At 42.5% G+C, this 16,458-nt stretch overlaps 1 protein-coding gene across 1 annotated transcript in view; it reads right to left on the reverse strand.

The window, feature by feature from the left end:
* Positions 1–10,357, reverse strand: part of LOC118424970 (somatostatin receptor type 5-like) — a 28,125-nt gene extending 17,768 nt beyond the window's left edge. The window contains exon 1 of the mRNA XM_035833780.1: positions 10,013–10,357. Within this exon, the coding sequence (XP_035689673.1) occupies positions 10,013–10,357 (345 nt within the window). The remainder of the gene's footprint in view (positions 1–10,012) is intronic.
* Between the last annotated feature and the right edge of the window lie 6,101 nt (positions 10,358–16,458).

Raw genomic sequence — 16,458 nt, forward strand, 5'->3', positions numbered from 1 at the left:
TTTTTGCAGGGGGAAACAACAAAATATAAAACATATAGATCACAAACCTGAGATGAAATGGTCGCTGCACACTCTCTCGTGGCCTCGTGGTGTCCACGCCGCGGTCGGGTTTTTCTTTCCCTGCTCAAAATCTGACCTTTTTAAGGCTCTAAGCCATGCAGCCCTTCGTCCTGGTTCCGCAGGGATTCTAAAAAACTTCTTTCTACTGCCTTTATCCTTCCGGTTAGTACAATTCAGCGCACAACAACTGGTCGGCATGTTTGCGTTTCCCGCGCGCAACTGGTGGGCGAGGAGGGTTCAGCCCGCCGTCCTCGCCCACCAGCAGCTTTTTGCCTACCATGACGTCACGTGACGTAACCGTGACGTCAGCGCGATCGCTCGTATGCTGTTCATCTATAATACACACCGCTCTTCCGATAGTAACTCTCATAATGCCAGATGACATAATACCGCCACTTAAAAAATGCTTTAGACTGAGGCCTTTTCATGATTAAGATATACATAAAAATTACTGATGCAGCATGGGTATACATGTCTTTTGATCACTTTATATTCATGTACATTTTCTCATGTTGCGGTTTCATGGCATCCTGTGGAACTATGAGAGTGGATGTTTCCATACAGACTCACATTTCGGTATCAGCTCTCGGCAAGATCGAAGCACTGAATAAAACAAGAGTTAGGAGACCTCATATCTCCCCGAAATATTCTGATTCTGCAAATGACACACAAATACACACAAATACACACACACAAACACACATACAAACACACACACACACAAACACACACACAAACACACACACACGTACACACATACACACACACACACAAACACACACACAAACACACACACACACACACACAAACACACACACAAACACACACACACACACACACACAAATACACACACACACACAAATACACACAAATACACACACACTCAAGCACTCACACTATTGAAAACGGTTTGGGCTTGGGATTATAAATTTCTATAGGCTAATGGTTTGGAGTGATATACCTTCTTCTGGACTGGTAGTTTAGAACCTCAGAGGTTTCTTAGAACCCGCTACTACTTTACTTAAGTGAAGCCTGTCTCGACACAGCAGGAAATTACGTGGGCGCAGGTGTACAACACGTCAACCACGTACCGCTTCTTTTGTTAACACTTCATGGATATGAAATGATGAAGCCGGGTAGACGTAGGAAATAAGCAATTAACCTAGAGACGTTAAGACCACCCATCTAACTCTTACACCTTCTTTTGTGAACACTCCACCTACGCTTCAATATTTCTAGATTTCTCGCAGTGTGTGTGTGTGTGTGTGTGTGTTTGTTTGTGTGTGATAGTGTGTGCGTGTGTGCGTGACAGTATGTGTATGACTGTGTGTGTTGTGTGTGTGTATGAGAGTGTGTGTGTGTATGACAGTGTGGGGGGGGGGGCAGTGTGTGTGTGTGTGTGATATTGTGTGCGTGTGTGTGTGACAGTGTGTGTGTGTGTACTATGTGTGTTCCGGACATTTGTGGTCAGCATAAGTTAAGAACCTTTGGTGTTGTGACGATCAAGGTAAATCATGCAAATTTACCATCATGAAGATGAAGAGCGGCCCATAGCGATTGTAGCAGCATCACTTCTCCCTAAGGCCACAGCAAGTAAATTTTATGGATGACGCGCGCATTAATTTTCGCCTGATTTCAGGAAAAAAACAAGATTTTTTTTCTTCTGTATGGACGGTCAACATGACGATAAAAGTTTAAAAAATGAAAATGAGCAAATATGTTGTGTTGTTGCCTTAGGCTAATGATTGTACTTGCAGAAGTGACACTTGCGAGGTACCTAGGACTGTAGAAATAAAACTTATTGGATTTGAAAAAGTGACACCAATATGGAAGCCATGAGTGTGGTTATCAACTTTGTGTGATGTCAGTCTACCACACTAGTGTCACTTTTACCACACCAAGTCATTTCTTTAATACAGAAATAAATGCCTTGTTGGCTCTGGTACCATGTTTTGTCCCTTTTATTCGTGTTACAACATTCATCACAACTTATGGTGCCTATTTTTGAAAATGTAGCCATCTTGTTTTTTTCACCCATCTTTTTTCGCCTTATCGCACTATTTTTGCAGTCTGCAGAGGATGTCATCCATAAAATTTACTTGCTGTGGCCTAAGTCAGAAACATCAAACTTAGGCAAGCTTGACTTCACTGACTCAATAGGCAAAGCAGGTGTTACGAGGCTGCTCGGGAAATTCCCTATCCCATTTTTGGCCGGAATGGTTTGATCCGCTCACACCGCACCATCGCACATGTGGCGGGTTCTTTTACGTGCCTGTGGTGTGGCTCTCCCCACACACGGGACCTCCATTTAACGTCCTATCCGAGGGACGGCCCTAGCCGAAGCTAGGTCCTCATTTTCACCTGATAAAGTGAAGAAAGTCGTGTAAAGTGCCTTTCCCAAGGGTACAAGATCGGTGACACGCGGCCGAATTCGAACTCGTAACCTCTCGGTTTCGAGCCAAACACTCTGCCGCTGCGCTACGCGATCTCACATTTCTTTATAGAAATCAGGATTTAGACAGCTGCGGATTGTCCTCGGACAGATTAAAAATCGGGGTCTCTCCTGGGACAAATTGGAATCGTGATTTGCCCTTAACAGAGTCCTAAGACAGATGTCAGTCGCAATAGAATCGAAATAGATTTTAATTTGCCCTAGGACAGATTGGAATCGGGGTCTGCCCTAGCCAGGACAATCCTCCTTTCTACTAGCACAGCTTCCGATGGCAATCTGTCCTAGAGTAGACTCCTGTTTCAAATCTGGATTTGTCCTAGAAAAGACCCCGATCGAAATCTAGCCCGGGTGAATGTCCTGAATATCATCACTCTCCACAGTGACACATATAATGCTATATATGGTAATGCATACCTAAAGTGGCAGTGGCAGGCCTAAGGGGCATGTTTATAGTAGGGCACGACGAACCCGCTTCACAAGAAAAAGAGTATAAGGAACCCTTACATCCTTTCTCGGAAGTCCTTCTAAGAGTCAGATATCAATCAATCAATCAATTTGCAATCAATCACTCGCTTGCATCATGAGTTGATGCGTGGCCGCTACAGACAGATGCTCCAAATACAACAAAGCTGCATCTGCTGTTAACATGTTGCCGTTTGGATGTGGCAGCTCCTGCACCTGTGGGACTATGAGCGTCAGTAGACGAGAGGGTGGAGAAAGAATGGACCGATCCTGTCGAACACCACATCAAACAGATAGAACCCTCTATTCTATGTCGAACACCTCCGTCAAAAACTGCCCCAGTGGGACACAAATGGTTATTTTTGACGGAGGTGTTCAAAATAGGACCATGATCGAACAGGGGGCGGGGTTTTGGATCGTTCCGTTCCGCACGTCACTCATTTACCTAAAAAACCATGTGCAGGTCAGATCAGGCAAACAGGCCGCCGAATCCACATCGACAAGTGATTACTAGACTCCATTGTCTCGTGGATCAACAACATGTACATTAAAAAACTAGAGTTCCTCGAACACATATCTTCGCCAAATAAACAATTTCTATGGAAGATAGTTCTTTTTGAATGATTAATGTGTATAAGTCCATATGTTATCTAGTCACATCATGTAGTGGTTGGTTGGATTATGAACATTGTGAGTAGATTAGTCTATTCTGTCGGTGTACATAATGCAGCAAATGTTTTGGCGATGTGAATGAATGTCTTTGCATAATCAGAACAATTTGTACAGGTATGAGGTTACTGTTCTATTTTGTGTTGTCATAATTACTTTCGGAGAGCTGGTTATGTTTTGGGTAGCGTTTGTATGTATGTATGTATGTATGTATGTATGTATGTAGAAACCAGCAAATTGAAGACCGGCTGAATGGATTGAAGTGATATTTGGTATGTGGGTAGGTCTTGGAAACCTGGAAACCACAGGAAGTCACGCCGATAATTGCATTCGTCACTCACCAAACCCCGGCCACTGTAACAGTTGTTCCTTCCAATTTACGGAACTTTTTAACTCACCAAGGGTCATCTAAGGGCCATATGCAAGGATTGCTACGACCCCCGCCTTGGTGAACGTTTGTTTCAATCTCATGAAAATAGTAAAGTTTTGCAGTCGCGAGTTAAGTCAGAGGTATTTTACAGAGTCCAAGGTTATGATTTCTGCGACTGTCCGATGACAGCCGCCTGTCACCTTTGGCGATTTGTATTTCTCGCAATGATGTCAGTTCTTTCTAGCCGACCTTTCCCTTACAACATGACATCTCTGTTAAGAGTTGAGGAATGCGTGGATAATTGACGGTGACCCTTTTGACCTAAGTGCTGTTCTTCAACATGTTGGGTTTGTCTTGTCCCAGCACTTGGTCACTTGTTGTTTTAACCTAGTTCACAGATGTAAGTACTATGTGTTACAAGCCGTCATTGTTCAATTATGTTATATTACTGACTTTACATAGTACTTATTCGTTTGTTTAGACCCATGTAGTGTTACTGGCACATGGAACACCAAGTTTCCTTGCAGTCCATCATGAGAAAATACACCTGAAGTGTCTCGTATTAGCTCTACATCTTTATATCAAGTGATATTCGTCAAGTTCCCTCTACTACATTTTTACCGTTCCCATGATATAGTGTTGCTTTTATTGTTGATCTGTATATAGATATAAGCAACACTTGTATATAGATATGTTATATTTCAACTGCTATGAATCCTTTGCTGTGTGCCGTCGTATTGACATCAATTCAGCAAGCTATTTAATTGCTTAATTTTATAGATACGTGTTGGACACGGTCAGGCTTTGCATTTTGCTAACATGAACCATGACCATTTATAGGCATTTTTCAGCCAGTAGTCTCTACCAGACTCCATCCTGGCGGAATAGTACACGGATGACCTAGTAACATCCCTGGTCAATCAGAATTTCATGCTTCCAAGACAACGTCTGTTTATCAGGGAGCCCCTGCTTCCACTGGCTCCTTTGACCTACTTCTCCTCTATTTTTAGACATCTATGGGTCGATTCAAGTCCTTTCAGGTGACTCCGTCACAAGTATTTTTCAACCGTTATAGAAGTTTCCCTAAGTAATTATATTAAATACAGAGTGATTTATATAATTTGCATCTCATTATGTTGATAATCATCCGAAGTACCTACCTACCAAAAACAAAAAATATCCATCAATCCCCTCAGGAGTTATCCATCTAAAAAGTTACGAAATATAACACCCACTGCAATTCCAAACAAGCTGCTAGGGGGCCCAAAATTAGACCATTGACTCCTAGTACCAACAGCTATCCACCAGTAAAAAATCACGAACCTGGCACTTCTGGAAAATTTAGGCGCAAACTTTGATGCTCACTTGCAGTACCAAAACAATTTGCCAGGAGGCCCATTATCGAACTTGACCTTCCTTTCTGTGTCCCCTACCTATCAACCAAATATCATTAACATCCATCAAGAACATCTCGAGTTATCTTGCTTACAGACAAACGCACTTACATACAAAGCCAGCTACAGCACCATAGGTAAAAGGTAGCTAAACCATTCTCGCACATGGCAATCCTTTCCACAGCCGCTACAGACCTGCCAAATATCGTGGAAATCGCCCAGCTACATTTTGACTTATGCCTCCCGAAAAAACACCCAAAAAAATACCAAGCTCGCTAATGTACCATAGGAAAACGCCAGGTAACCCATTTTCGAACTAGGCATGCCTTTAAACAACCGCTACACACCTGCAAAAAATAAAAAAGTTCCATCCACAATTTCTCGAGTTATATCCTGTTGACCTACATACAGACCCAAGTCGGCAAAAACATAAGCTTCTTGGCGAAGCTAATTAAAGGTAATACATGAATGAACCAAAATCGATCCTACTACTGTTCAATCGTTCCGAGCAACACGCCGTTAATTAGATGCGCAATAAAGGTCTTCATTCATTAAACGTATCGCTGCAGCAGCAACTTCCCGCAGCGATGGATGACAAAGAGGGGTAGAGGAAACTAGTTATGTGGAGATTCTGAGCGAGCTCGCCGGAGTAAGAGAGTGAGCGACTTTATTGGACAGGGAATCACTTGGGAGACCTGAATGCGTCCTCAATGGCCATTACGTCGATAGCTAACGAAATAAAAGCAATAACAACGTATTCAAAGCTTTCAACGACATCAGAAAGAATCGAGTTTGAAGATAAAATTACAGTATCAAATAGGGGTGGGTACCGGTACAGAAAATTCAGGTCCAGGTCCGGTTTAGGTCCAGAGGATCAGGTCCAGGTCCAGACCTGAACCCGATTCAGTATGTGAAAACCTAGATTGCGAATGGACAATACTCAAAACATAATTTTAAAAGAAGCTGCTGTTATCTTTCAGTGTCCTTGGTGCTAAATGACAAGCATATCAGGAAGGTCCATTAGTACCATGTTATGTACATCATAAAACATATCAGCTCTTTTATCTCCACTATAACAGAAAAGCGAGGAGAAGTTGAATTTATCCAGAAATAATCTCATTTTGTATCTGTGAACTGTATCTTTTCAACATGTCTTGTTGTGACCTGTACTTAGCCCGGTGTGGCAAAAATGTGCAATAACGGTCTTCATTCATTCATTCATTCATTCATTAATGTAGTTACCTTCTGCCTGTTAATGGTAACTAATGGATGATTGTTAGTCAAATGGCTACTTTAGTGTGAAAAACGTTAACCAGTGAAAACACAACAACATAAAGAATTAAGTAATGAAGCGATTGGTGAAGAAGCTCCTGCCTCCTTAGCATCTGTTATTTGCTGATATACGTTTTGGGGCGGTGTTGTCGTGTAGAATGGAAATGGGCCACACACACTTTAGCAGGGACCATTGTGATAACGTTACATTTGTCCCCGAAAAAACTTCACCAAAACAGTCCTGAAGTGTTTTCTGTACCCGGAGCTTTCTCTGGCCTTGTTGCTGAGTGCCAAGAAAGATCAAACAATATAATGGCATGAACGATAAAAAGGCTGGCGTTACTTTGACCACTAAAACCACAACGACAAGGCAGGAAGCAACGTCATGATTTTACAAGAAGCTGCTGTTATCTTTCGCTGTCCTTGGTTCTGATTGCCAAGAAAGATCAAAAAGTATAATGGCATGTACGATAAAAGGACTGGCGTTACTTTGACTACTAAAACAGACCACCCCAAGGCAGGAAGCACCGTCATGATTTTAAAAGAAGCTGGGGTTATCTTGCCCTGGCCTTGGTGCTGAATGGCAAGAAAAATCAATCAGTATAATGACATATACGATAAAAGGACTGACGTACGTTTGACCACAAAAACAGACCACTACAAGGCACGAAACAACGTCATAACTTTACAAGAAGCTGTACGTATGTTCTGCTGTCCTTGGTGCTGAATGGCAAGCACCTCAGACAGGTCCAGTAGTACCATGTTAAGTACATTATTTAGTTACATTCTGCCTATAGCATGTTAATGGTAACTGATGAATACATGTTAGTCAAATGGCTACTTTATTGGGATAAAAGTTAACCTGTGGAAACACAACAACATAAATAACTAGGTAATGAGGCTAATGTAGAGGAAGCTCTTGCCGCCTTAGCATCTGCCATTTGCTGATGCACGTTTTTCGGCAGTGTTGTCGTGTAGAGTTGAACTGGAACACGCAAACATCAAAGATCATTGTGAAACATCTGTCCCACAAAAAACTTTATCAAAACAGTACTTGCGTGTTTTCTGTACCCGTTGCTTTCCCTGGCCTTGGTGCTGAATGCCAAGAAAGACCAAATTAAATGTATGATAGAAAGGCTGACGTTAGTTTGGCCACTTAAAACACGCTACGAGAAGGCATGAAGCAACGTCTTGACTGTACAAGAAGCTGCCGTTATCTTTCGCTGTCCTTGGTGCTGATTGCCAAGAAAGATCAAACAGTATAATTACATGTGCTAAATAATGGCTGGCGTACGCTTGACCACTGAAACAGACCACGACAAGGCAGGAAGCAACGTCATGATTTTACAAGAAGCTGCTGTTATCTTTCGCTGTTCTTGGTTCTGAATGGCAAGCACCTTAGTAGTACCATGTTAAGCACATTAATGTAGTTACCTTCTGTCTAGCGCCTGTTAATGGTTACTAATGGATGATTGTTAGCCAAATTTTAGAGCTGCTGTCAAGTACACAGACCACGTGCACGGGTTGTATATCCTGCCTTTTGATTTTATGTACTGGATTATTGTTTTTTTTAATGTACCGTCTAATTGTTTGTCCTTATGGGCCTTGGCGCCTGACAATTAACTATTGATTTTGTGTGATAAAAGTTAATCAGTTAAAACGCAAGAATATTAAAAGAATTAAGTAATGAAGCGATTGTAGAAGATTCTCTCGCCTTTGCAGCTGTACTTCGTTGATGTTAGTGTTGGTTTCAACACTGGAACGCGCTACGCATAGCCTATAACAATGCTCTCATGATATTGGCATGTTTGTTGTGTGTCGGTTCCTGAACGGGGAACATGCGGTTCCAGCGTCTTTTCTGAAGATGGGGCGTAAGTGTGAACGGTTGGCTTGAGTTTGTCCTTCCCCACATACTATAATGCTCTAATGATATTGTTAGGCTATAAAACGAGTGCTCATCATCAGTCGGCTGTGGAGCAGTCGATCACAAGTTTCATCCACGACAGAAGTTCCGCAGCTAGTGCAACAATAGCGTCAAGTGCTAGTAGTAGTGTATCTGTATCTATATAGCCGGTATAACCGCCGTTCGGCGTAACACACCAGCATCGCAGGCACGCGGCGCGGCAGCAGTTGGTTATATTACACCGAACGATCCGTCACACCTAGCTTTTGCACATCTATCTGCAAGCGTTCTTAAAAACTACCCAGAGAAGATGCCCCTACTGTGCTTGGTGATAACAAATTCCACTCTACGATAGTTCCGGGAAAGTACGATAGTTCTGGGATCCCACATGTTTGCCTCACATGGGTACATACTTTCGAAGCAAGGAGAAGGAAACTATCATCACTCAAGCATTTATACAACGCATCGCCACATCTGAAAGCAACATCATCTCCCGCTCATTCCATTCAGACGCCCTCATACACAGCACATTCTGGACACACTACGCCAATCTCATCTACAAAAATCCCGGCTGATCTACCTCAACTTTTTACGGTATATAAACTGTATTTGCTGTATTGCGTTTTTTTTACATATTAATTGTCCATCTGATACGGGGCGAGTGCTTATACTATAAAGTTGAAATAGATAAAAATGATAGAAAAAAAAGCAGCTACATGAATCAACTCTAACGTTAGGTGTACGTATGTTAATTAATATAACCTATATCCGTTATATATAAGCAAGATATTTGGGGATCGTTATGTCGATGGAAGGTAGTTTCGCATTCCATTTTTTGGGAAAATGTTAAAATGTTGACATTTGAAACCCACGTCGATGATCTGAAACCTCTAAATACACCCATTTTTTAAACAGCGAATTTAGGTTCCCCCGCGGATCAAGGTGAACTAGCGTTACCTGCATGACGTAGAAGACGAACTTGCAGAGGAATTCATCATTCAACATCATAATGATAGAAACAGAATTCATCCCGGAAAAACGTCCTGACGAATTACCCCCTAATAACGACTCCCACCCTTGTCTGGCGCTTATATCCAGAGTGGATTGGTGCAGAAACTCCCAGCCTTAAAGATCTGCCGTGTTGTTATGATCTTTATTTCCATGTTCTTGACCACATGGGCTAAATGAAGTGATTCTATAGTATTGCATGGAATACTAAAGACTAGATACGAATTTAAAAGACGAATTTAGGATACCCCGCGCGTTAAATGAACTAGCGTTACCTGCATGACGTTGAAGACGAACTTGCAGAAGCATCCAGGCGTTCTTCAGTTATGCCGGTGTTCTACACACATACATACATACATACACACGCTACCCAAAATATAACCCTGGCAAAGGTAAAAACAGCTACATGAGTCAATCCTACCTGCATGAAGTAGAAGACGAACTTGCAGAGGAACTCTCCAAACTCCCAGGAGTGGCTGACAATCTTGGCGGCTGAGAAGGGCACACAGCAGATGAGAAAGGCCAGGTCAGTCACCGCCAGGTTCACGATGTAGTAGTTGGTGACGGTTCGCATCTCCCTGTGCCGCCACACCAGGTAGATGACAAGCCCGTTGCCGGCGATGCCCACCAGGCAGATGATGGAGTACACCAGCGGGACGACAATCGCCCTGGCCCCGAGGCCTGGCGTTGCCGGCACGGTGATGTTCGCCGTCGTGAAATCCGCCGTGTCGTTGCCGCCGAAACCCAACGATTCGTTCGACCACATTGCTTTTCAGGCGAAATGCATCGTTTGGTAAACTAATGGCTAGGATTAAAGACTGGGCTCAGCAAACAGAGTGTTTACGGCGTGTTTACGACACCGCAGACGCTGGACACTGTGTGTAATGATCTGGTAAAACCTGTACTTATACCTGGTACATTACTGCCAGATTAGGGGCAGGCCGCTAATAACAGCGCGCGTCTAAGTGATCATGTGACGAAGGATGAAGAAAAGCCCGCCTTCTTGAGGTGCACTCTCACTGCACTTGCGTCAAGCTTGGGGCACTGCGGGGTTCAAAAGATACTCAGCGAGATAAAGAACGAATTTTCTTACTTTTTTTGTGTATTTTGTTGCCTTCTAAGTCATACTTTTACGTATTACGCAATATCTGAATTATAAAAAAAGGGCAAAAATAACAAAACAGTGACGCAGTGAACGAACCCCTTGAATAGTGCCACAAGCTTGATACAAGTGCAGTGAGAGTGTACATTTAGTAGCTTGGCCACTCCACTCGCTGCTATCTCTACGGTGCTAGATGCTTGTCCACCCAGGTCATTAGCGAATTCGAACGACGGGGAATATTTCCCCAAGCGGCACTGTTGTGTTATTTTCGGCGATTTTGTTATGAATTAGAAATTGCGTTTTACATAAAAGTATGACTTAAAAGACAAAAAATATACAAAACGCAAGAAAATTTGTTCTTTATCTCTGAAATTCGTTATGTCATCCACGAACTCCGCAGGGACGCAACACAAGTGCTGTGAAAGTCCATCTTTAGCTAGAAAGTCTTACCTTAAGAAATAGGTGTATGTGTAGCAGACTAGCTAGGCTAGGCAAAGAACCACCAAGCCGACCGGCTTTCGCACAAGCAATGTACGGTTATTTCATTATATTTGCAGAAATTATGATATAGATATTCTTGCAAAATGCGTTTGATGGCAGTTGTCAGTATTTAGGCTAGTATTTGAGGGCAAATTGTAACGGTTTTTATTTTTGAGATAATGACATGGGTTTTTTCTCCACTTCCCCATAGGCATACATGCATTACCGGGGTATATTGTAACCGTGTAGTCCCCCTGCTCTATTAAGCCGTCCACGGTGGGAAATCCACCATTAGTTTCTGAACGCGGGGGCGTACTCGTGATCAACAGCCTTGCCCTCTTACATTGGTTTTATTGGTCATTCTCTTTTAATGTTGCCCTACATTCCATTTCTGAAACGCCTCATTAATCAGTATGGCCAGTGATTTGTTTGTTTTTGTAAGTATACTTACAAGATATATACATACCGATTTTAGCTAATGTCTGTCTCACTGATTTAAGAGTTTAGGATGCACTACTTATATTTGCTGACAATTTGAAATGTTCTTATATGGGTGTTGATTGATTTTCATTCAGGTAGCATCAGGTACGAGTATAGGTACAGGTACAGGTACAGAGGTTTAGGTACAGGACCGGACTTGTACCTGAATGATCTTGATATTACTTGTACTTTAAACGAAACAGAACTGTTTGAAGCTGTACGGTATCGATATTTACGGGGCTATTTGATAACTCACCTCACCGCGGGTTGTGTCCTTAGCTTTACTTGCTGATCTACATCTCTGGCTACGAATGTAGATCAATAGTAAAGCTAAGCACACAACCCGCCGAATGTTCAACTTCTCCGTACGTTTTTGGGGAGACTACGTCCGCCACGTATATCTGAAAACGTTCAGTCTGTATAGGGCAGGCGCGTCGCCCGTACTGGCACGTAGGGGGGGGGGGGGTACTTATCACTTACGGATCCAAAAAGATTGCCGATGATTTGGCACGTAATTAGCACGTATTTGCACGTTTGTGCCCTTAGCTTAAAGACTTTTACATGACCCACTTTCAGTAAAATGTTCCTATGGAGACCAGGACCAGCCTGATCAAATTGGCCTTCACCCTCTAAACTACCAGTAGCAGTGTGAGACCGCATTCAACGTTATCAGTAGTTGAATGTATGCTAGTGTGTACATTATCTTTCTTCAGACAGAGAGAGAGAGAAAGAGAGACAGAGAGACAGAGACAGAGACAGAGAGACAGAGAGACAGAGAGACAGAGAGAGACAGAGACAGTGAGACAGAGAGACAGAGAGAGAGAGAGAAAAAGAAAGAAAAAGAGAGAGAGACAGAGAGAGAGAGAGAAAGAGAGAAAGAGGGAGAGAGAGAGACAGAGAGACAGAGAGACAGAGAAAGAGAGAGGGACAGAGAGAGAGAGAGAGAGAGAGACAGACAGAAAGAATATTCGCAACCATTTTGCATTAATGCTAACCTGGACCCTGAACAGAGCGCAGGAAAGAAAACTCACTCTATCAGTAGTTAAATTCATGCTACGGTCACAATTGAGAAAGCGACCCTTGATTTTCTTTTATACTCGGAGTTAAAAGCAACCCTGGACCAGACGGCAAATAGGCGATGCGATTTAATCGAGAAAATACCGACAGATACACCCCCTCTCTCTCACACACACACACAAACCGGATGTCGGCAGTCCACTGGGAAAAATTTGTTGTTTAAGAACACGACCGGGCACTGGCGTATTTGTAACCGTAGCATCAGCAGGGAACGACCGGCAAACTTTCCAATCTCCACGTGGGACCTCTGTAGTCTCTTTTTCTCTGTAGTCAATTTTCTCTTTTGACTGTTATTTTTCATTTGCTAATCAACTTTGTAACAAACATTGTCCGACCAGCGACACATTGATATGCAAATTCTATTCCTGGGAATTCGTAGTGTATTCTAGAAATTCTTACTGCATTCCAAATACTCTTTTGGTCACATTCGGGCAGGATTCGAAGTGGCTTGCCGTTTCGATTCTCCATTGAATGAGATAAGAATGTTTCGAATAATGTTGGAATGCCACGAAAAATATCTAAAATGCGGTAAGAATGTTTAGAATACAGTACGAATTGCCAGGAATCGCCAGGAATAGTACAAATTTTCATTCTGACGGCATTCCAGCTCATTCATGCTTTCGTGTGAAAGGGGCTTAAGCGAGGTCACTGACTTGTAGCATCGCGAGGTTGATCTAATAAGCCCGCGTCTTTCCTGAAAATGCAATTAATCTTTACAAAAACGGCATCACGGAGAAAAACATCTGTTACCGTTTCGAAAGTAGCTCTTTCGCAAAATCTGTTGGGAAATCTGTGATTTGTCCTGCTCAAATTGAAATGCATTTAACTGCTTGACCGTATTTAACGGCATTCCAACGTTTTTCGAAACATTTTGATCTCATTAGATATGAAACGGCAAGCCACCTCAAATCCTACCAGAATATGACCAAAAGAATATCTGGAATGCATTGAGAATGTGAGTACAAATTACACAGGAATGGACAAAGAATAGTTATTCTGGCGGCATTTCGACTCATTCCTTTTCGTGTGAAGGGGATATAAGGTCCATTTGGAATTCTCACCCGAATGTGCTACGAATTTTGCAAATTCTTCATTCTGGATGGATCTGCTTGAATCCTGTTGATTCGACTTCAGTGGGAAGGCCCCGTAACCGTTGACCGTGCGCGGGCGGTATCGCATTCCTTAGCATCAAAGTGATCCCTGAGCGCAGTTTCCTTTGATGGACCTCAATCACGTCACATGAAATTGATACTTCAATTGAATCATTTTCGAAAAAATAACTTCATTAAAAATCATATTAATACTTTTAGAGGCTGATTTCAAAAATAAAAAAACAACATACAAATCTACACCGCTCTTTTCTAACATCAAAAACTAAAACTTCAAAAATCACAAAGGCCTTTTTGGTTTATCGTCGGCTGATTCTGCTTGATTCCGTCAAAATGACTATTCTTTGTATTTTCCTGGGCATTCGTAATGTACTGTACTTATTCTTCAAGGTGCATTTGAAATGGAGAAATGTCCAATTCTTCATTCCGGCTGGTTCTGCTTAATCCCTGCTGATTCGGTTTCAGTGTGAAGACACTTTATCAAATCCGCCTGCAACAATGTCAGTTCGCAGCCGTCAGTTCGCAACAAGGTTCAAGTCGTTCCACAACATTTGAATGTTATTAATCTTGATAGCCTAATAGTATTTAAAATCGTATTCCTAACATAATTATACTCCTTTGGCGTAAAAATCTTTGTCAGTGCGAAAGACAAACCCGGCGGCAGAGGAACATGGGGCCGCATAAACCTGACAGCCCGATGATTTTTTTATGATACGCCGTACGGTACAGTTATATACGCGGCGTGCACAGGTAGAAGTATGATTATGTTAGGAATACGATTTCTAATACTACACATGTATTAGGATATCAAGATCAATAACATACAAATTGACTTGTACCTTGTTGCGGAAAGACTTGTACCTTAATTGTTGCGAAAAGGCTTTCCTTGTTGCGAACTGACTGTTGCGAACTGACATTGTTGCAAAACAACCTGTTACCCCTGGAGATTAATGACGTTACGATTCTTATTTGGCTCGGCAGGACCTCCGGTATCCCGCGGCACTTCTTCGACACACTGGACTTCTGTTTATTCCATTTTTCTAAAAACCGCAAAAACATCATTACAGTCGAGATAACTCGATAAAAATGGGAATATAGACTTCCTGATTCTTTTTATTAGATTATCATTGGGGTTATGAGTCTCATCGGCTTCATCGGAAAAACATCATTAGTGTCAAAATAGCTCTTTTATGTTGTTGTTGTACGAACTGAAATACGTATACGTAACAACACACGGAGTTACAGGAAGTAACCAGCGGTTACAGGAGAACAAGAAATATCTAGGGCGCTTGTGAACTTCCTTGTTATGTCACAGCCCTTCTCGCTATAACACATGGGGTTCAACAAGTCCCAAACCACTTGCGTGTCCCAGCTTGATGACATTGACATCTCCAAGAAGACCAGTTGTCTTTAGACTGTGTACCACACGACTTTTTATGGTTACAAGCCCAAGTTAAGTGTCCGTAAAAGTCAAGTTTCTGCAATGTACCCGGCCACTTGGTTTTGTTAGTAGAGCAGAGAAACTATTTCCCGTTTAGCTCGACAACAGTGTCCCGCAAATTTTACCCTTCGTTGGGTCAGCTTCTGAGATAGCTGTGGAAGTCTTCCATAAACTGTTTTAAGTGTAGCATGTTTGTGTCCAAGATGTATTCTTTGCTCGGCGAATTGACTTTGTACAAGTCTTATCTAATCTGTTCTGGAGTCTCACCGGGTTCATCGAAAAAACATAATTACTGTCGAAATAACTCTTTTATGTTGTTGTTGTTCGAACTGGAATACGTATCAACATACGGAGCCAAGAGAGGTTACTAGCGGCAGGGCTCGAAATACCCACTTGCCCACTTGAAAATGCAATCTCATTTTGCTTGGCGCAACTTAATTTCAAACCCAGGTTGCACACTACGCAACCTAAATTTTGCAGTTGGAACACTGCTTTTCCTCCACCTACGTGCAAAAGCTTTTGTATTTATTTTTTGATAACATAAAACATATTACATAGTTACATATAACTGGAAGAAAGGATAAGGAATAAGTAGCTGATTTGAAGAAAGTAACAACTTAAAAGTAGGGCAACCTGAAATGTTGATGGCGCAACCTGGCTTTTAACTCAGGTTGCCACTTGGACAACCTGGCTGAAAAAAGTATTTCGGGCCCTGGCTAAGCGGTTATTTGAGGAACAAGACATGTCTGTGTGAATCTCCCGCGAGTCATGCCATAGCCCTGGCCTTATCATTAGCTATAACACCTGGTGTTCAACAAGTCCCAAACCACTTCCGTGTCGCAGCTTGATCGATGTCATGGACATCTCCGAGTAGACAAGTGGTCTATTACCCTAGTCTGTGTAACACAAACTCCGCTGTCCAGGGCTGTAACTGGCCTCTCCCCGGCCGACGGATGTTGGACGGGCTGCTATAAGCGATATTTAGTCAGGCTATCTATTACCCCTGTCACATTTCCGAACCGGGGCCAGGCCTGGCAGCTTTCGGGAATGAAAAGTATGATATAATACCCCCTGTCACATCATCCACGATCTTCGGGAGTATCGATGGAAGTCGGCCATATTTAAGATCGACAGAGGGTTGCGCGTATTTTTCACCTGAAAACAGTCCCTGTCACATA

Source organism: Branchiostoma floridae, chromosome 10 (genome assembly GCF_000003815.2).
Source record: "Branchiostoma floridae strain S238N-H82 chromosome 10, Bfl_VNyyK, whole genome shotgun sequence".
Taxonomy (NCBI): domain Eukaryota; kingdom Metazoa; phylum Chordata; class Leptocardii; order Amphioxiformes; family Branchiostomatidae; genus Branchiostoma; species Branchiostoma floridae.